Source organism: Brachyistius frenatus, unplaced genomic scaffold, assembly GCF_029030835.1.
Source record: "Brachyistius frenatus isolate BFR_SWC_R1_liver_20210118 unplaced genomic scaffold, ASM2903083v1 Contig_276, whole genome shotgun sequence".
Lineage (NCBI taxonomy): Eukaryota > Metazoa > Chordata > Actinopteri > Embiotocidae > Brachyistius > Brachyistius frenatus.
In genome coordinates this window covers 297819-320000 of record NW_027210875.1, presented here as the reverse complement: position 1 = coordinate 320000, position 22182 = coordinate 297819, and the positions used below count along the sequence as shown (strand labels likewise).

General features: G+C 43.0%; 1 protein-coding gene across 1 annotated transcript in view; it reads right to left on the bottom strand.

Annotated features, from left to right (window-relative positions):
• Positions 1 to 22182, bottom strand: part of dcc (DCC netrin 1 receptor) — a 318060-nt gene that overhangs the window by 106302 nt on the left and 189576 nt on the right. Inside the window, exons 9-12 of the mRNA XM_069721879.1 lie at positions 16262 to 16416; positions 14608 to 14756; positions 14370 to 14508; positions 8836 to 8885 (exon numbers count right to left, since the gene is read on the bottom strand). Coding sequence (XP_069577980.1) covers positions 8836 to 8885; positions 14370 to 14508; positions 14608 to 14756; positions 16262 to 16416 — 493 coding nt within the window. The remainder of the gene's footprint in view (positions 1 to 8835; positions 8886 to 14369; positions 14509 to 14607; positions 14757 to 16261; positions 16417 to 22182) is intronic.

The following is a 22182-nucleotide window of genomic DNA, read 5'->3' as shown; positions in this document are numbered from 1 at the left end:
GCGTCAGGTTTGAACACACGACACGGTGCAGAAATCTTAAAAACACAAGTCCATGAAGATATCTTTGTTCATCAGATATCTTTGTTCATCAGATATCTTTGTTCTTCAGATATCTTTGTTCATCAGATATCTTTGTTCATCAGATATCTTTGTTCCAACCAGACTGAGCTAGCTGATCAGTTTAGTGTTTCTATGTTCTGTATTTATTCAGTTGGAGACTAGAAATCCTCTCTGTTGCTAGGGTGGTTGCTAAGGGTCGGACTACTTCCTGGAGTAGTAAACATTACATATGTTACATAAGAGTCTACTGACGCGTTTTTGAGTTGGTAGTCTTTCCCCATGTGTTGCCATGGAAACGGAGATCACAATAAGAGTACTAATAGGTTTTATATTTTAAGAGCACATTGACCGACAATATGAAAACATTTAATTAGCCTCCATATTTTATTTAGTTGGTAACTTCCTGTATAATCACAATATTAAACTTCAGTGATGCTTAAGGACCGCATCACTGTCCTGCCAATGATGACGTTATCTTGTGTAATATTGCTTTATTAAAAAAAAAGTTCTTAGTAAAATCAAAAACATTTGAAATTGGTTCAATTGTACCTTTTAATAAAACACATTTTCTTTCAAAGTCTGCTTGATGTAGAAAGATCAGGAAGGTAAGGTGAGGGCAGAAAGGGAATTTAATGCTCGGCCAGCGCCGCCTACCCGGGACTCGAAACAACCAGAGAGAAGACAGACAGCTCTGCTGGCTGACGGGGAAAAATGTACGACAATAACATTTTAGAGTCCGAGGAGAGCAACGAACACGAGGCCGAAACATCAGCAAGGACACTGGACTTATAGCAGACAGCGACGATGGACATCAACCAGCTTGGCAGCAGGAGGGAGGAGCAGAGCTTCCACTTCAGGGGAAGTTCAATGCAACTTGTTCAGGCATCAAAATCCCGACATGCTGGAATTATGTTTCAGGTTTCACCGACATCGACCGAATGAAGACGGACCTTCAGTGCAAAGATGGATCTCAATGTGAAGCGGGCCGCTATCCTGCTGATCTTGAATTTTGTGCAGCGTGCCTCACATTTCCTTAAAAACCTTCTCTGACAGATGTAAGAACCGGAGGCACATCAGAGGCTAAATGGGCGTAAAAAGTGTTGCTCATACAAAGTGTTCTCATGAGTACATCAAGCAGACATCAGAAGTTTTGTCAGATTCATATCAAAGTCCGTCGGCCCGTCGAGAGGAAGCTGCACAAGATGCGACAAGTTTTACAAAGTGTGGTAAACATAGTGAAACTGACGGGCAAGTGTGCACTCAGCTACCGGAGTCATACATCTGAGTCCTTCGGTCCCTCCTCGTGGAGGAGGAGGACGTTCAGACCACGTATTTCCTGTTTCCTCCACAGTGACGTTTATGAAGCTTCACCTCAGCAGCTGGATGTTACAGGATAGTTCTGAAGGCCTCATGCTGACGGACACGGAGATCCTCCTGCATACACTCTGACCATAAACGTATCTATTATTATATATTATATTTTATTACATTTTGTGCTCTGCTGTGGCTGTGCGGCGTTCCTTCCACGTACTGGTGGAGTTGTTGTGTTCTTCGCCCTCACGTCAAGCCGATGTCCGTCCGTCCATCCAGGAAATGGAAATCTTGCGATCACAACAATTAACCAAATTCAAGCAAACTCCACAATATTTTAAATCTTTTGAAATTCCTGCGATTTTTCCACAAAGAATTTGGTCATCAGAATCTGAGCTGAAAGTATTAAAACATAAAGTAAATATTTTCAAACTAAACTCTCTTTATTACCAACAATAACTATTCATTTCACCAGAAAGTCTCTGCTCCTGTTTTCATCTCTAAATAAAGCTCTGTTCACAGAGGAAACAGGAACAAGAGGAGAAACAGGAAGTGACGGGGTTTGTGGGAAATGTGTTCTTCACATTAAAATGATGATTAAATGTTTGTGATCAAAGGAAGTGATTCCATATTACTGGATGTTAAATGAGTTTTCTCCACACGTCCAGTTGTCAGAGACGTCTCTTTGTTTGTTTCATCCAGCAGGTCTATGTGTTGAATGAACATGAATTAAACAGCATCTAAAGCTCTTATTTTGACAGCTGATGTAGTCCTTGTTTCTATATTCCAGTCACAGATGGTCTGTTCTGGAAGCATGCACAGCTTTTAGGACCTTTTAGGAGCTTTTAGGACCTTTCATCTCCACGGTTCTCTAAGTTCATTAAATACATAAAAAAACATTAGAGCTAAAATATTTCTGTGATGTGCAGCAAGATTATTGTCACAGGATGTGATTACACATTTATTTCTTCAGCGTCCCGCAATTTTACACAAAAAGATCTCTTAAAACTCCACAAATTAAATCACAATTTTAGAGAAAATCGGCCGCAAAATCAAACGTTTTTGATCGCAACAACCAAAAATAAAATCTCAACAAAATCCTGGAGGGACGTTTATGTTCAGGTGTGCAGTTTTATCTGAAGTTTTTTATGTAAACGTTCAGGGGTGGTGAATCAATCACAGACTTCCTCCGGACACTTTAACTCCAGTGGTCGGTTGTAGCTTTAACTTAAACAGTAAGTGGACATTTCTGCCACCAACCTCGCTGCTGCTGACTTGAACAGCGCCGACTAGTTTTTGTCAAAACTCTCTCAGGAAAACGACAAGAAACGACTACGAGAGGTTTGATTCTCTCTCCTGTTGACCTCCTTCCATAATCTGTTCCTGCTACAAATGTGTGACTAGGATTAATCAGTAAAAAGGACTTTTTTCATCATCTACTGAGACGTGCAGGTCTTATCCCGTCCCGAGGGTTTGACCTTGACTTAGGGACTGATTCTGATTCTGTGATGAAGCTGCTTCTCCGTGTTCCAGTAAACGAAGCTCGATGTAGTCTATTGATCATCTGATGGTTGTTCGCTTTAGTTTTAACTGATCGTGCTTTGATCCAGTTTTGTCAACGTGTTCTGCGCACACCGTCCCGTCAGATAGCTTCAGTCAGCCGTGATGGGATGCTGAGAGAGTTTCACTCGGAATAACAATCGGACTTCTGACACTTCCACTTCGTTCTGATGCCATGTTTCCCACTATCAAAATACTAAGTAAGTACTACGAGTAATGCTCTGCTGGAAACTTGAGGCAGAGCCACATTTTAACAGAACAATAGCTGCAGGTGGATTTACTCTAACAAGTCCATTAAATCCCAGAGAGTCGTATGGAAGTTGAATCTGACCTTTTGTACGGCTTGTTTTCTTCATTCCACGTCAGACATTCCCGTTTAAAAAAAAAACATTTCTACATTTTCAAACTTTCTGATTATTTCCAGGTTTACGTGAAAATATGACAGACTTTTTGTGGTGGTCTCAGATTGTATATAAACAAGAAATGTATGATTATGACAGGGGAAACATCCATACTTAAAATTATAATGAATATAAAAACGTGTGAAACAAATGGATGTCCGACGCCCTGTTTGAGTTATGGCTTTTACAGCTCCTCAGAGACAACCTGGTATTGCGGCAAAATGTGAAATAGACACACTTTGGCCTGCGTAGGCGTGACAGTTACACGTTTTCCTGTAGTGGGCGAAAATGAAACCTGCTGCATGCTTAGAACCATGTGATTTACAGGAAAAGGAAACTAATAGCTAAAACACGTGGTTGTGGGGTTATAAAAAAAAAAAAACACAACCCAACAAAACTGTTGTCACCTCCTGAATTCCAACCACATCGTCCAACATGGCAGTCTGTGACCGATGCCATGAAGACAACCCTCCGGCCTCCTCACAACCATAACATGTCCTCTGTTGCAGGACTTTTGTCACATGATTCTGTGTCACATGAAATTTACGTGTTAGTTTCAAGCTTTCAAAATGTCTAGCTGTCACGTCTAGACAGGCCAAAGCGTGCCTATTTCACGTTTTGCCATGAGAATGGTTTGTCAGAGAAGACAGAGAGTCTGAGTTTTCCTACTGAGCTCTGCAAAGACAAATTTCATGTCCAAAGAAGTCAAATGAACATTTCACACTGAGCTCAGCTGGACTCCTCACTGCTGCTTTGTCTAATTAATATTTAGAGGAGTTTCCAGGTTCTCCAGACTGACACATCTGATTCCTGCAGAGACTCACTGGGAGGTTTAATCACTCCAACAGAAATCCCTCCAAAAGCTCTCAGACCAGCAGGAGAGCTGGAAGTGTTCACTCTGAGCTCCTGATCCGGACTCTGACAGACACAGACACAGACACAGTGACCCTCACTGGACCCTCCAGAGAATTCTGGGTAAAACCCCCACAGCCTGACACACTGTAAACTGTACTGTGTTCAACCAAGCATTGAACAACACACACACACGCACGCACGCACGCACGCACGCACTCACACACACACACACACACACACACACACACACACACACACACACACACACACACACACACACACACACACACACATTCGACAGCAACGCTCTGGTGACTGGAGGAAAGTTGAGGAAATGTCATATTTGTCTGAAAAGTTGGTTTGACAGCAAAAACTTGACAAGAGCAGAGAGATTCAGAGTTTCTCCTTCAGCAACAAGCTGAAGAGAAACTGACATACACACACACACACACACACACACACACACACACACACACACACACACACACACACACACACACACACACACACACACACACACACACACACACACACACACACACACCACACACACACACTGCATGACTGTGGGCGTGTGCCACAATTTAAAGGCCCTTTCAGATTTCTGCTGCTGGGTTCAGTACATCTGACTCGTTGTTCAGGGAGGTCGTGGAGGACGGTAAAAAGTATGAGGGGTTTTCAAACCTTCTAGATTGTAGGAGATATCGAGGAGAACACTCAGTAAACCATTTAACACACCTGAGTTGTGGTTGGGACAAAGACTACATTACATGTTGCTTACCTACAAGCTACCTCAGCGTTAAAGCACACCTGATATTCCTGCTTGTGTGGAAACCAAACAACTGTGACGTCACCTTTTGATTTGTGAACTCGAGTTCTGCATTTCAGCCGTCGCCATCTTTCTACTCTGGATCAGGAAGTGACAATATTTGGACTAGCTGGTGAGGAAGGAGTGGTGAATCTGACTCGATCTGTTTGGGAACTAGGTGTATGGACCAATCAGCAACCAGCAGTGACGTCACCCGTTGGTTTGTGAACATTATGAATCCTCCAGTTCAGATTCTGTCCGTCACCATCTTGCTAGTTCGGAGCTGTTTGGAGCAGGAAGTGACCATATTTGGACGAGCTGGGGGAGGAGCCAGCGGTGGATCTGACCGAACTGATTGGAAACCTGACAATACTACGTCCCGCCCACCTGACTGCACCACAGGCCTGTCAATCAAACAGACACGCCCCAAAAACAGGTCTTCTTGAATCTTCTTTTCTAATGAATGAGGGATTATTTTCAGATGGACCTCCAGAAAACTAAGAAGAAGGAGTGACTTTAGCTAACAACACCGAGATAACTGATGGACACATTTTATTCACTTTGGATTTGATGAGAGAAGTTGAATGGGAGTCTATGGAGCCGGAGGCTTTTTGGAGCCGACCTCTAGTGGCACTCGCTGGTATTGCAGCTGAAGACACTTCTGCAGTGGCCGCTTTTGTCAGACCTGGAAGCTACGAACACTTTTATATACAGTCTACGGTGGAAATGTGATTTATCAATTGAGCTTTCCTCAATAGAAACCCAAACTTGAGTTGTACAATTCTGGGAAAATTAGACACACACCATATAAGCTTTTCCTTCATTTTGATGTCTGTGCTTGCCAGCTAGTCCGTTATTATTGACCTCATGAGTATTCATGACAGAGCGAAGTTAAACGTTGAACTTTGAGTGCAAGCGGCGCGCTGTGCATTCCCTTTGCTCACATCACGTCCTGTCTTAAAGGACCTGAAGGAGTAATCTGGATGCTGCAGGAGTTCAGAACATTTTTATAGCTGTTTTCATGTTTCCCAAGGAGATATTTGCATAATCAACCATCTTTGATGGAGGAGCGTTGTAAAGTGTCGCATTTAGTCTAGAGAAAAAAAAGATACTGCACATTACTCCTGCTCAGCAAGCAATTAATTAATCACTAACGTTTTACTCCCTCTGGGTCTATGTCAAAAGTATTTTTAACAATTCTTACAACAATGATCTTCAGTAGATAATGCTCTGCCCATTCTGTGTGCCATATATAAATATTTACAGAAATTTCAAATCTAATGAATGAAAACTTACAGCTTTCATAAATCATTTAAAGTCGTGCAATCATATGAAAGACATGCCCTGACCCCGTATACATGCTTCATCGGCAGAGAAATATCAATCACATGCGGAAAGAAAGTGTTCAGAAACTAAATGAGGTCAACTCTCCACAGTCTGAACCTCCTTTTACTGTATATGGACATAAATTATGAGCTGCTCACATGGTCTCTGGAAACATTCATCTTTTTCTCAGTAACATCAAACATCTGATGAGACGGGCAGAAATAAGGTGATCAACTTCTGAAAAACTCAAAACTACACCACTTTACTAGCCTCAGACACCTGACCAGGACGTCCCTTAAAGAGACAGACAACAGGCAGAGGTTGCAAAACATTGGGAAACCTGCCGGGTCTCCCATGGGCAACATATGACTCATCTCAATCCGGTCCCAACAACCTCAAAGAAAAACACAACAACGCCTATTAAAAGCAACTTTACATGAATGAATCTTGAGGCGAATGACGACAACAAGTCTGTGCTGCTGTTTAACTTGAGTCCAACAGAGGGCGCATTGATGCAGTCACCAAAGCAACCAGACCAGTTGGTGTAATATCTCCATAGCAACGTCTCTCTGGAATTCTGTTTTAGTTGCCGGCTTTCAGACTTTTTCAAAGCTGGATATAATTCGTAACTTCTGCCACAGTTTTTGGCAGAATGGGATGCATCAGCTATCCTACTGTCACAGATCAGCAGCAACTTTTTTCTGAGGAGACACATTTTTTTTACCAAACAGATTTAAACTTTGACACTGACTTGATCAATTTTAATGGGACTGCTGACGTTACAAACCTCAACCGAATACATTTCTGAGTCAGTACTGTCTTATTAATTCAACACAATCTGACCTCAAAAGTAGATTTTTAGTTCTTGTTGTATGTGACATGTTACAAACTGAACTGACAATGTTTTTTCTTTTCTTTTCTCTTTTTACCGAAGTATCCACTTGTAGTTCCTACAGCACTATTAAACTTTCATGGTTCTGTTCAAACACAGTTTGAGAAAGATGGTGGTGTGCTTTAACAGTGAAAAGTCTACAGTGACTTACTCACCATCACTTACAATCTTTAAACAAATGCTTTTGATGCCTAAAACACAGACAGATGTCCGGATGTGAGCTGGTGTGACAGTTGAGTGTTTTGTATGTCCACCATCGACCTCAACCACCTCCTACTGACTCTGATTCAGTTCATACATGTGATGCTCCACTCACTCATTTTAAAAACACTTTTGAGGCCTGTGAACAGTTCTTCAGACAGTGATTACCTTATTTACCTTAATGAGGAAAAAAAAAATGGAATTTCCACACATGGGAATAATCTGGCTATAAACAGACACTGAGTAATTTTCTTTCTTCTTCTTTTTTGTACATTTGTATATTTTTATAGACAGTATATTTTCCATTTATGCACCTCATGTAATCATTTGTGACTTCCCCTTCAGCCCTCCTGTGCTCCACTGGGGAGACGCCCAGAAGAATCACAAGCTTTTGGACGAGCTCCCTTCCTGTGTGACCCAGGACCCCTGACCCAGTTGTCTGCTCTGTGGGCGGCCATTTAGAGTTATTACTTTTTTTTATGATAGAAAATGTAATTTCTTTTATTGAATGTGTGAAGTAGACCATGAAAATATCTCATCTTATCCTCAATAGTATTTTCATCACATGGATTACACGAGCAGCTTGGACAGGAAACTGAGGAAATGTAAACGAGGGAATATGCAGAAAAAAATATTTTAATGTACATTTGAGGGACGCATCAATCAGTAAAATGAGGACAGATCACAGGAGAGCAACTGTTGGCTGATGGCTGTCACCAATTAGATGTGTGTCAGAATAAACAGCCGTCAGTCACTTCCAGAGTGAGAAAACCTGGAAAATTAGCCATGAAATGTTAAAGTGTGAATAAAAAGCTTCGGTTGTCTCTGTGACCTGGTGAAAATCCTGCAATGAGACTGTTTTCAGGGGATCGTTGTAGTTTCACTGGTGCTATCACAGTGAATGCGGAGCAGTTTGTCGACATGTATGTTGTTGTCGTTACAGTGTGTCGATGCAACCCGGTATCACAGCAAAACGCACAATAGCGACACTTTGGCGTGTCTAGGCGTGACAGTTTCACGTTTTCCTCTAATTGATGAAAATTAAACCTCCTCCATGCATTTATAGGAAAATTAAACTTTTACATGGTTAGGGTTACAACAAAAAAAACATGGTTGAGGTTAGGAAACAAAAAACACCTCAATAACGACCTTGTCACCTCTGGGATTCGAGCCTCTGCCTCCCGCATGGCCATCTCTGATTCACTAAGCCATTCTTCCTGCCTTCTAATACCACCGAAAAGTGTCCTTGTGTACACACTAACAAAAGGTGAAACTGTCACGCCTAGAGAGGCCAAAGCGTGGCTATCTCACATTTTGCTGTTGTGGACGGGCGTGTCTATTTCATGCTATGCCGTTACACTGGGTTGGGTGATGAGGACAGAGTGAGGAGGGAATAAAAAAAAAAGAATATCTAAACTCACCCTGGACAGGACGACCTCGAGGGTGATGTTCTGAGGAGAAGCGCTGGGCACTGCAGACACAAACAGAGGAAATGTCAGATAAACAAACACAGTACACAAACGTACACAAGTCAAACACAAAAAAAACAATATATTCAAACATTTTTACACATCATGGAAGAAAATAAAATAAATCTCAGGATAAATCTGAACAGTTGTATTCATTTTATAAATATTCTAAAGTATTTATAACCTGGTGCATGGGGTTACAAGTCAAATAAATCAGTAACTACTGTGCTTGAGTGCTGCTAACAGAAAGAACAAAATAACATGACATCGGATCCCATAATGCAAATTAATCAAATGATAATGCTTGGCTTGTATTTAAAAATGTTGCTTCAAAACTTAATGGCGGTCAGAAAAAGTGAGAAAGAGCAGCAGGCTTTAACTGTGAGAAAAGTCAGAGAGGCACTTGGTCATATTTCATATCTTGTTTTAGGAAACTACAGACCAATTTCCAACCCGTCCTTTATTTCTCAAATCCTTGGAAAAGTCATTGCAGATCAACTCTGTGATCATTTATAGAGGAAAGGTCTGTTTGAAGATGTTCAGTCAGGACTCAGAGTGCGTCATAGGACAGAAACAGTGAACGTTACAAACGATGTCTTCACAGCCTCAGACGATGGACTCGTCTCTGCACTCAGTGCTGCTTTTGATATGACTGATCACAAGATTTGATTTGATTGGAGCATGTTACTAGGATCAAATGAACTGTATTAGAGGTTCGAATCATGTCTATCAGATAGATTTCAATTTGTTAATATCAGTAATGAATCTTCAAATGGAAACAAAAGTTAGTTTTGGTGTTCCCCAAGGTTTGCTGCTCGGCCCTATACTTTTCACACTATACATGCTTGCATTAGGAGATTTCATCAGGAAGCACTGCATAAACATCCATTGTTATGCAGATGACATGCAACTTTATCTCTATGAAACCAGACAAGACAAATCAGTTCTTCTAGAATGTCTCAGACATAAAGGCCTTTTTTACTTCTGAACTGAAGTTATTGAATTTGGTCTTCTTCTTTCTCCAATCACTTAGTTACTCTGGATGACATCATCCTGGTAATCCTCCTGTTGACCCCCTCACCCAAATTTGAAGGTCATAAATAAATCTGAAGCTGTCAAAACTGTTTTTCGTTCAGTTTTGATAGAGATTGGCGGGCAGATTCTTCCTGCTTTCAGTTGCTATGCTAAGCTAAGAAGCTAAAGGAGATTTTTGCATCACACTACAACCAACTGCATGTAGAACTAACATGCATTGTTTAGGACCAGGACACCTCGTTACAGCCGATGTTTTATTTGATGTTTACATTGAGCGTGTTGCGAGTACTGAACTGTCTCTGTTTGGTGTCAGATCTCTGCTGTCAATCAATCATCCTGATGACATCAGCACAGTCAGGAAGCAGACGGACCGAAGCTGTGATGGCGTTCAGTCTCCGATATCAGACTGTGTCACTGCAGTAAACCAAGATTACCACCGCAAACATGACAGGTGTCGTTACACACACACACACACACACACACACACACACACACACACACACACACACACACACACACACACACACACACACACACACACACACACACACACACACACACACACACACATAACTCTGAACCTTCAGACATTTTGACATTGTTTCTGAAGACAGTCCTGATTTTTTTTGGTTTATAAATTCTTAAAAATCAGAATTTATATATTCCAAAAATGATGCTCCCCAAAAGAAGAAGAATAACAATAAAGAAATATGGCAATTAGGAAGAATGCAAAGAAGAGCAGAAAAACAAACAACAAAAGAAATGTGAAAAATATAAAATATGATGATTTAAAAAAACAAAAAGAACAAAGAGAAAGAGAGAAAATAAAAGACCAAAGTGAACAAGATGATAGAATAAAAGGCTGATGGTGAGATGAATGGATGGAAACAAAAAAAAGGGAAAACATGAAGATATAAAAAAAAGCAAGACCTATGAAATCTAAAAACAAAAGCAAGGAAGATATGATGAGCGGGATATTCTCACAACAGGTTGAAAAAAAGATGAAGAGGAAGATACGGAGGATGGAAACAAATCAACAGAAAAATGATGAAACCAAAGAGAGGAAAGCAGGTTGAAAGATATAAAACAAAGAAAAGAAGAACGAGGGATGATGGTGAAGAAGAGGAGGTGGCTGATGGTTTATGTTTGAGTGAACCGTCCAATCAGATTCCTGATTAACTGTCCGCAGCTTATCTATTGATTCAGCTGCTCACTGTCTGGGTGTGTTTCAGTGTGTGTGTGTGTCTCAGTTTTATTGTGGATTCAATTAGCCCACAAGTCGCCGTTATCATCGAGACGCAGCCGGAAGATTCACAATGCAGTCAGTCTGCATCTGTGTGTGTGTGCGTGTTATTTCAGATCATTTTTATGGTGTAATTGCAGCTGGACAGATGCCTCCATTCTCCCTCACTGTCTCTCTGTGGAAGTGTATTAATGACAACATCCCTTTCTGAGCACCAGTCAGCAGCTGAGTGTTGAAGAGATTTTAAAGCCCCAGTTTGTGGTCTGAATGTAAACCACCAGAGGATTGTGCGCAGCTTCTGTCTCCGCTGTGATTACAGTCTGGAAACTCTGTTCACATCGAGGTTCGCTCAGACACTCTGAAGGCCGGACCAATCAGCGACGAGCAGAGGTGGCGGAGTACAGTCACAACATTTCTTCTATAATTTTCTCAAAACTGATCACAAAACCCAATTTTCAAACTACATTCACAAAACATCTGACTCTTGTTAGAAAACCGAACTTTCACTTCAAAACATTTCAAAACAAACGTTTCATCTGCACTCCAAACCAAACTATGCTGTTACATCATTCTCCAAGCCAGTAAAAATGAAAACACTACCAAGCAGCCATTACACACTACATCAAAAAAAAAAAAATAGAAAACACAATGTTCAGGGCATGTAGCTGTAACCTGACTGCACCACAGGCCTGTCAATCAAACAGACACGCCCCCAAAACCAGGTCTTCTTGAATCTTCTTTTCTAATGAATGAGGGATTATTTTCAGATGGACCTCCAGAAAACTAAGAAGAAGGAGTGACTTTAGCTAACAACACCGAGATAACTGATGGACACATTTTATTCACTTTGGATTTGATGAGAGAAGTTGAATGGGAGTCTATGGAGCCAGAGGCTTTTTGGAGCCGACCTCTAGTGGCACTCAGTGGTATTGCAGTTTAAGGCCTCCTTTTCAGACCCGGAAGCTACGAACACTTTTATATCCAGTCTGTGGGCCAGACCCATTTATTAATAGTAGTATCAGGCATTAACTACCCTGCCCCCCATCAAACCCACGAGATGGATGTTGTTATCACTTTCAAGGGTTTACAATATAGCCGTCTATTATTCACCTGCATATGTGGTGGTCATGTAACAACAGGATAAAAAAACACCTACCTGACATTTGTTACTACACTAAGAACTAAACATTCAGCCTTTCAGTTTGTCATGTGTTCTTTGCAAAAGTACAGTGCTTTGAAATTTTTTGAAATATTTAATGGATTTTTTTTTCTGCCTTTAACAAACACCATTTCTTCTTAGCCTGATACGTCCACCGGGTGACATGGAAGACTTCACATGTTACGACTTTTTACATCTGGACAATGTTGTGTTGTGAAACGAGTAGTTTGAGTGACGAACACACCGCCATCCCAGAGCTGGCTAAAACTTACTGATGGACGGCTACCTCAAACGTTTGAGGCACATCAGATACTAAAAGCAAAGGTTTAAATACTTTTGCCACTCAGATTTGTAATATTGGATCATTTTCCTCAATATATACTTGATATACTTTCAGGACTTGTGTGAAAAGCTGATGATGTTTTGAGTTATATTTATGCAGAAATATCACAAATTATATTTCTCAAGTAGCACTGCTTGCCATAGATACCAACATGATGTAAAGTTCACTGATTGAACCGCGCAATGGCCTCAGAAAGGCCAAAGAAACATGTATTAATCAGGCTGGTTCTGAAATGTGAAAAAGCCCGAGGTCCAGACCTTCTGTGTGCAGAAGAAAATCCTGTTTGACATGTAACACATTTCTTTAGAAAGGAGGGGCTTTGAGGTCTCCTCTTATTTGATGTGAAATTTTCTTTGGCAGCACGACAGCCTGAAACAATCATCTTCCACCAAAAGCATGATTTGGCACCCTGTCAGTATTTGCAAAACAAAATCACTGAACGGAAAGTTCAATCACTAAACTAATAAACTAAACTTTTACTTTTCCGTATCTTTGGGGAAATGGAGTTTTCTTCGTGGGTTTACAGCTCATACCTGCGTATCACGTAGAGTACAGAACGGTTTTCAGCACGGCTCTTGTTCAATTTATCATCTCACTTTGATTCTTCAACACTTGGTAACTTTTGTCCTCCAAACGTCTTCATCAATAATGAACTTCCATGTTTCTTCTTTGTGTCTGCCTCTATTCTTTTCCACATGAGACACTTTAATACTGCACTCTGTGTGTGTGTGTGTGTGTGTGTGTGTGTGTGTGTGTGTGTGTGTGTGTGTGTGTGTGTGTGTGTGTGTGTGTGTGTGTGTGTGTGTGTGTGTGTGTGTGTGTGTGTGTGTGTGTGTGTGAGACAGATAGAGAGGGAGGGAGTGGAGTCCATGACTGTGTCAGGCTGAGAGGCTAAAATGAATCCGCTCCTTTCTCTCCCTGCTTTATTAAAGACCCCGGGGTCCCTCAATGAAACTCTCTGGGGGGTCAAATCCAGATTCTATCCAGATTATTTTTTTTTTAAGTCTGAATAGCAACAAAACAAATTAAATACAAATTTTGCAATCCGGATCCAAACCACATTCGGAGGTGGTTTGAAATGTGATTCTGTTTGGATTTCTACAGATGTGAGCAGAATCGATGCTACCGCTAGCACAGCTAACAGAATGTGTTGAATAAAAACAGTCCACGAACAGAAACCCAAATAAACTGTTTGCTGCCACTTCTGTGCCGGCAGCTTCCATGCTGCAACGCCGTATACCCGGGGTAGCTGCGCGTACGAAGTTACCATAGCAACCAATGCAATATCTGCAATATCTAGCTCGCCTCCTAGTGGCTGATTGCAGTTCAGGTTATAAGCCCCGCACCTCCATGTTAGAGGACGGGACATGAATCAAACTAAATAAAATATGGTGTCTGTCCCATTAAGTACTTCTGATTAAGTTCATGTTACAAAACATCAATGTATCGAAAAACACCCGACAAATCCAAAAGAAGAAACGGGATCGATCCGTTTTGAAATCCTGCCCACGGACGTGGATGAAGAAGGATGTCAGAGTGGAAGTAACAAGATCCTTCAGAGTCAAAGCTACTGTGATGTTTCCCACAAGTCCAGCACCATAAACGCTCATTCGCTGGTCCAGCTAAGTTACCACACTAAGTTCTGTGTGTGCAATAAAATACCCGTCGAATAAAGCTGACTGTGGTTGAATGAGGATTCAGCTCACCGTCTGATTGGGTGGTCACGCTGACGCTCTCCGAGGCCACGCCCGGTCCGTAGCGGTTGATCGCCAGAACGCGGACTGTGTACTCTGTGAACTTGTTGAGTCCCTCCATCTTGTAGTTGAGTCCATTCACCTCGACACTCTGAACACAAACACAGAGGAGAGATTACACCTCATACATCCATGAAAGGGGAGTAATGTGTGATGTGAACTGCAGACTCTGAAGGGGGAGGATGCTCACCTGTTCCTTGCCAGACGGGTTCTCAGTCCACAGCAGCCGGTAGCCCAGGACCGGGCCGTTAGGGAGGCCGGGGGGCTCCCAGCTCACCTGGACGGAGGTCGTTGAGAGAGCCTCCACCAGGACAGACTCCACCCGGCTGGGAACCTGGACTGTAGAAACACACACAGTCAACACACTGCTGGGACCTGGACGACAACACGCTGCTCATAAATCAGTCCCTCCAGGAAATTGTGATCTTGCGATCGTAATAATAAACACAAATTCAAGCAATCTCCACATTATTTGCGGGAACTTTCCATTTTCTTTAAATTTCTGTGATTTTTCCACAAAAAATGTCGCCAACAGAAGCTGTGCTGAAAGTATTAACAACATAAAGTAAGTCTTTAAAAAAAAACTGACTTTATGAACCAAAAATAACTCCTTATTTACAATAAGAAAGTCTCTTGTTTTCTCTTCACCAAATAAAACTCTGATTAGGCCTCCGAAAGGCAAAATATGAACAAGATTATTTACATCTGAAGCATCTATACAAGAGGAACCGCGGAGATCGAACATTCTCGTGACGTCACCAATTCAAGATGAGTGCCCCCTGCTGGCCACAAAGTCAAATACAACCAGGTTGCTTTCATCAATTCTTGGTGAATATCAAGTTTGATTGCAGTTTCATGTCTTACCCAAGTTAAAACTCAAACAAACCACACTCATACTGTTCAGTAGTTCATCTCCACTTTAAGGCCCTTTCAGACACAACACACTGGACTTTCTTCTGGGTTCAGTGAACAGCTGACTGGCTGTTCAGAGAAGTCGAAGAGGACAGAGTAAAATCGTTTTTAAATCTCCTCGCGGGACTTCTACTACGTTCTTTTGTTGTGAAGATGCATCCGTCTCATGTTAAGTGTGCGTTAGTGACAGGAGGAAGATGAGCAGCGAGGAAGAAGAGGCTGTGGCTGCACGCCACCCTCAGGTCCAGCAAGCAGCGCGGGGAATTCAGCCTTTATAAATAAAGTGTTGTGAAACTACGAGCTGACTGTTAAAACACATCTGATCTGCTGACTTGGTTGGAAATGAAAAGGCTTTCCTCCCGAGGTACGAATGCAGACTTATATTCTATTTAGGGAACGTAGACACACATAATATCACCTTCTCCTCCATTGTGAGGCTGAAACATGGCTGGTCCCATTTCTATCGGCCACAGCACACAGCGGCATGAAAGTTCAGGGTGTGAATTTGCAATATTGTAAATAATGTGTTTGAGAGCCGAGCGGCTTGTTGTTGTCCTGCTGTGACTGAAAGAGCCTTTAAATCTATCACGCTATTTTCATGGAGCCTGAACCCGGAGAGAAATATGAATTCATGGTACAGAACAGAAATAACATTCACATAGAGGACTGAACGCAGTGTGTGTGTGTGTGTGTGTGTGTGTGTGTGTGTGTGTGTGTGTGTGTGTGTGTGTGTGTGTGTGTGTGTGTGTGTGTGTGTGTGTGTGTGTGTGTGTGTGTGTGTGTGTGTGTGTGTGTGTGTGTGTGTGTGTGTGTGTGTGTGTGTGTGTGTGTGTGTGTGTGTGTGTGTGTGTGTGTGTGTGTGTGTGTGTGTGTGTGTGTGTGTGTGTGTGTGTGTGTGTGTGTGTGTGTGTGTGTGTGTGTGTGTCTCTTACGGTCAGGTTTGGTGGTGATCTTGAGGAGGGCCGAGCTCACCCCCGGTCCCACGTCGTTGTAGGCGATGACCCTGAAGCTGTAGCTCTCCTCTGGCTTCAGGTTGGAAACTGTCAGTTCCAAAGACTCCGGCTCTGACACGTTCACTGACCGCTCCCTGACACGGGAAAACACAGCGCCGTAACTTAACTGTTTCATTTCACACAAAAAGTATCACTGTATTCCATATTTATTGAACATACTTTATTTAAATCAAAACGATCTTCAGTCAGTCTGCTTATATGGAACGAATGCACCATTTATTCTCCAGTTTCGGGTATTATATTAATAGTTTTGTAGGTGATCCTTCTAAAACATCACTGTATTTAAAAGTGAACTAATTTTTACTTTGTAGCAGTGCAGATAATCACAGCTGTAATCAGATGCAATCAGCTGCAATCTGTGTAATCCCTCTGTATCTGCAGCTAATCCTCAGATTACGGCACCTCTGCAGCCTCCCAGTTCACAACTAATCACCAGATCACAGAGGAGACAAAACCATCTGCAGCGACGAGCATGTTTCCACTGCAGCGGCATCGGATGCACACAGTGAACGGAAGGAAGCTGACAGTCAAAACATCTTTATATTTTTAGACCGAATACAGAATATGCTCCAACTGAGGAAACAGAACAACATCTCTCCTGGCTGGGTTTTGCTCTGTTTTAGGTTAGGTTAGGTTAGGTTAGGTTAGGTTAGGTTAGGTTAGGTTAGGTTAGGTTAGGTTAGGTTAGGTTAGGTTAGGTTAGGTTAGGTTAGGTAGTTACTTTATTAATCCCCGAGGGGAATTTTTTTTCGCTACAGCAGCATACAGAAGCAATAAGATAATAATAGAATAATAGAAAAGCAATAAAATAGCAGTAAAAAATGTAAAATATAAAATGCACAGTATATACAGTACAGTATATATTATATACAAACAACCAAGAAACACGGTCAACAGTGTTATTGTTATGTGATGGATTTTGCCAGAGGTGAGTTATTGTACAGACTAATTGCGGTCGGCAGGAATGATCTCCTGTATCAGGAATGATCTCCTGTATCTGGAATGATCTCCTGTATCAGGAATGATCTCCTGTATCTGGCATGATCTCCTGTATCTGGAATGATCTCCTGTATCTGGAATGATCTCCTGTATCTGGAATGATCTCCTGTATCAGGAATGATCTCCTGTATCTGGAATGATCTCCTGTATCTGGAATGATCTCCTGTATCAGGAATGATCTCCTGTATCTGGCATGATCTCCTGTATCTGGAATGATCTCCTGTATCTGGAATGATCTCCTGTATCTGGCATGATCTCCTGTATCTGGAATGATCTCCTGTATCTGGAATGATCTCCTGTATCTGGAATGATCTCCTGTATCAGGAATGATCTCCTGTATCTGGCATGATCTCCTGTATCTGGAATGATCTCCTGTATCAGGAATTATCTCCTGTATCTGGAATGATCTCCTGTATCTGGAATGATCTCCTGTATCAGGAATGATCTCCTGTATCTGGAATGATCTCCTGTATCAGGAATGATCTCCTGTATCAGGAATGATCTCCTGTATCTGGAATGATCTCCTTTATCAGGAATGATCTCCTGTATCTGGCATGATCTCCTGTATCAGGAATGATCTCCTGTATCTGGAATGATCTCCTTTATCAGGAATGATCCCTGTATCAGGAATGATCTCCTGTATCAGGAATGATCTCCTGTATCTGGAATGATCTCCTTTATCAGGAATGATCTCCTGTATCAGGAATGATCTCCTGTATCTGGAATGATCTCCTGTATCTGGAATGATCTCCTTTATCAGGAATGATCTCCTGTATCAGGAATGATCTCCTGTATCTGTCCTTGTGACAGCAGCTGGAGGAATCTTTTGGAGAAAGTGCTCCACTGTCCCTGCAGCAGGTGCAGAGGGTGGTCAGGATTATCCAATATAGATAACAGTTTGTTCAGCGTCCTCCTCTCCATCACCTTTTCCAGGCTGTCCAGTTTGTAGCCGATGATGGAGCCGGCCTTCTTAACCAGTTTGTTAAGTTTGTTGGTGTCACCGGCTCCAATGCTGCTCCCCCAGCAGACTACTATAAGTACAGTTCACTGGCCACAACAGATGGTAGAACATCTCCAACATCTCGCTGCACACATTGAAGAATCGAAGTTTCCTCAAGAAAAAGAGTCGACTCATCACCTTCTTGTAGACAGCATTGATGTTGGTCTTCCAGTTCAATCTGTTGTTGATGGACACACCCAGGTACTTGTACTCCTCCACCATGTCCACCTCCTCTCCCAGAACTCTCAGGGTTGTGGAGCCGTCGTCTTCCTCCTGAAGTCGACCACCATCTCTCTGGTCTTGGCCACGTTCAGAAGGAGGTGATTTCTTCCCGCCCACTCCACAAAGTCCTCCACTACTGCCCTGTACTCGTCCTCCCGTCCATCCCTTATACACCATCCACTGACTCCTCCTCCCGTCCATCCCTTATACATCCTACCACTGCAGAGTCATCAGAGAACTTCTGCAGATGTCTTGACTCTGAGTTGTACTGGAAGTCAAGTGGTGTAGAAGGTGAACATGAAGGAGACAGAACAGTTCCCTGAGGAGCTCCAGTACCACCGACCACCGTATCAGACAGCACACTGCCCAGACGGACAAACTGTGGTCTGCCTGTCAGGTAGTCAGTGATCCAGGAGACGGTGGACGCGTCCACCCCCACCACCTGCAGCTTCTCACTCAGCAGCAGTGGTTGGATGGTGTTGAATGCACTGGAGAAATCAAAGAAAGTGATTCTCACAGATTCACCGGTTCCATCCAGGTGAGACTGAGCTCGTTGCAGCAGGTAGATGATGGCGTCGTCCACTCCCACATGAGGCTGGTACGCAAATTGCAGAGGGTCCGAGAAGATTTCACCAGCGGCCTGAGGTGGGCCAAGACCAGCCTCTCCAGCACCTTCATCACATGAGATGTGAGGGCAACTGGTCGGTAGTCGTTGAGGCCAGATGGAGTCGTCTGCTTGGGGACAGGAACCAGACAGGACGTCTTCCACAGCACCGGGACCTCCTCCTGCTTCAGGCTCAGGTTGAAGAGGTGTTGTAGGACCTCAGCCAGCTGGACGGCGCAGCTCTTCAGGACCCCGGGGCCGATGCCGTCAGGTCTTCAGGACCCCGGGGCCGATGCCGTCAGGTCTTCAGGACCCCGGGGCTGATGCCTTCAGGTCCTGCAGCCTTGCGCTGGTGGAGTCTCTCCAGCTGTCTCCTAACCTGGCCAGTCATCACAGAGAGGGGGGTGAGGGGTGTGTGTGGGGGGGTCATGGTGTCAATGGAGGAAGAGCCCTTTGAGATTGAGAGCTCTATGCAGCTCACCAGGGGGGACAGAGGGGAGGGGGGCAGCAGAGGTGTTTGGGAGGTGTAAGGTGTGGAGGAGACAGATGAGGGTGGTGAACTAAACCTGTTGAAGAAACAGTTTAGCTTATTGTTCCTCTCCAGGTTCCTCCTGGTTGTTCCTCTCCAGGTTCCCCCTGATTGTTCCTCTCCAGGTTCCCCCTGATTGTTCCTCTCCAGGTTCCCCCTGGTTGTCTCTCTCTCCCCTTGAACCCAGTAATCTCCTTCATACCGGTCCACACCTCCCTCACGTTGTTCTGCTGGAGTTTGGCCTCCAGCTTCCTCCTGTAGGAGTCCTTGCACTCCTTGAGCTTCTCCTTCAGGTGGCGCTGCACTCTCCTGAGCTCCTCCCTGTCCCCAGACCTGAAGGCTGCTTTCTTCTGATTAAGAAGAACTTTCAGGTCACTGGTGATCCACGGTTTATTGTTGGGGAAGCATTTTACAGTCCGGGATGGTATGGTGGTGTGTTCACAGAATTTAATGTATTCTGTGATACAGTCCGTCCTGCTGTTGATGTCCTCCCCATGTGGTCCAAACAGCACATTCCAGTCCGTGGACTCAAAGCAGTCCTGCAGGGCGTCTTTAGCCTCCTGTGTCCACCTCCTCACAGTCCTGGTGGTTACAGGCTGCCTCTGCACCAGGGGAACATACCTGGGAGTCAGCAGGACCAGGTTGTGGTCTGATCTACCAAGCGGGGGGGAGGGGGAGGCAGTAGTACTGTATGCATCCATGGCACGATGAGACTTGATAAAAACGTGTGAAGAATCTCTCCGCTTTGATTTCCACTGGAAGCTCATTATCTTGATTACACCAGTGAGAAGCACAAAAAGACATTACTTATCCTTAATTTAGACAGAGAGGAGGATGAAGAGTGTAAATAAATTACTGCTGTCAGGGTGCGAGTGAAAGGATTCGCTTTTAAATAAGCAACCAGCCTTGATGAATTAATCATAATTACTGCTCATCAGCAGGTTCAACGGGCATGTCTGCTCAGCTCATCTCAGCTTTTTAAAGAGTGTAACACACTCAACGTTTCTTAAAAGGAATTTTGTAAGATTTAACATTTTGGAAAACACATTTAATAATTCGCAATAGGAGCATTATTGTGGGTGGGGGTGTCCTGATGTACAACAGGTTCCATCCATTCTTTACTTCCATGTCTGTGCTTGCAGGGCAGGTTGACACCTTCAAACCGGTCAACACTACAAGACTGGAGAAAGCTGCAGTCGACAGTTTTCCCCAAAAAAACAGTTGCAGTTCACTTGCTCTGAAACCACAACTATGATTTTTACGTTTCCGTTTGTGTACAGATTAAATAAACTAGATCCATCCATCCATTTTCCCCCCTCTTATCCAGTGTCAGATCGCAGCGGCAGCAGTTTGAGCTAATTAGCTCAGACCTTCAGATCTCCATCTCCCCACAAACATTTAGAGCTATTTTAAGTGTGTTTTTGGACTTCAGATGAAGTAAATGTAGCTCAGAGAGAGGTAGAGTCAGTTAAACAGCTGAGTTCACATTTCCTCTCTGGCCCAGGACATGGTTAGCCTCGATTAGCACAAAGAATTCAAACAAATATAGAGCTGTCTGATTTATACACATCTCACTAAAAAAGCCAGTCAGCATTTTTAACAAGCTTCAGCTGAGTTTAGTTCACATTTAAACCGGGATGATCTTAAACATGGCCTAACCCTGATCCTACATTTACCTGAACTCCAACAGCTCCATAACAGGGAGGCTGAATGAATATCTTTCAGTCACTATAAATTGTGAGAATTTTGAGTGTCGTGGGTGATGTGTCGGCGTCTGGAGAACGACAGCCTACCAGGCATGTTACAAAAGGGAGACTTCACAAACCGTGGATTATTCCCAGATCACTGGGGTGTCACCCACCCGGCCTTTGTTTGTTAATTGCCGTTGGAGGTGTCCTAATTTGATTTTCTTTAATATATGGCGTATTGGCAACTTGTTTGTGTCACCCTCGTTAATATATGCATTTTGTTGAGATCATAATCAGGCCAATGGGAGTTTGATTTGTCTACTTCTTGAGTTTTTTAGTTGTTTAGGAGGTCAGGTGTCCATTTACGGTGTATCCATGTAAAGGTCATTAAATAAGGTGAAATATTACAAAACTGTGTAATCAACACTGTAACAATGAGTCAGTAAACACTGATGTTGTTGTGTCTGTTCCAACATCAGTGTCTCATCTCCTACAACTGTTCAACAACAGACAACATGTGCTGAACAGGAAAGTCAGGATTTATCAGCTGCAGACCACAAATGTCCGCAGCAGATTTCAACCTGACAAATTGACAGAACAACAAATCAAACGTTGTCATCAGCAGCAGCAGTGACACACAGAGGTCAAAGGAAACACAAAAGGTGAGCGGAGTTCCCGTGGTACATAAATCCATATTTTCCTCTGGACTGCTGAGTAAACGACAGACACGGAGCTGGATGTGGAGTTAACCAGCAGGGTCTGCTTCAGTTACACAGTGTGAACTCCGTTTGCCCTTCA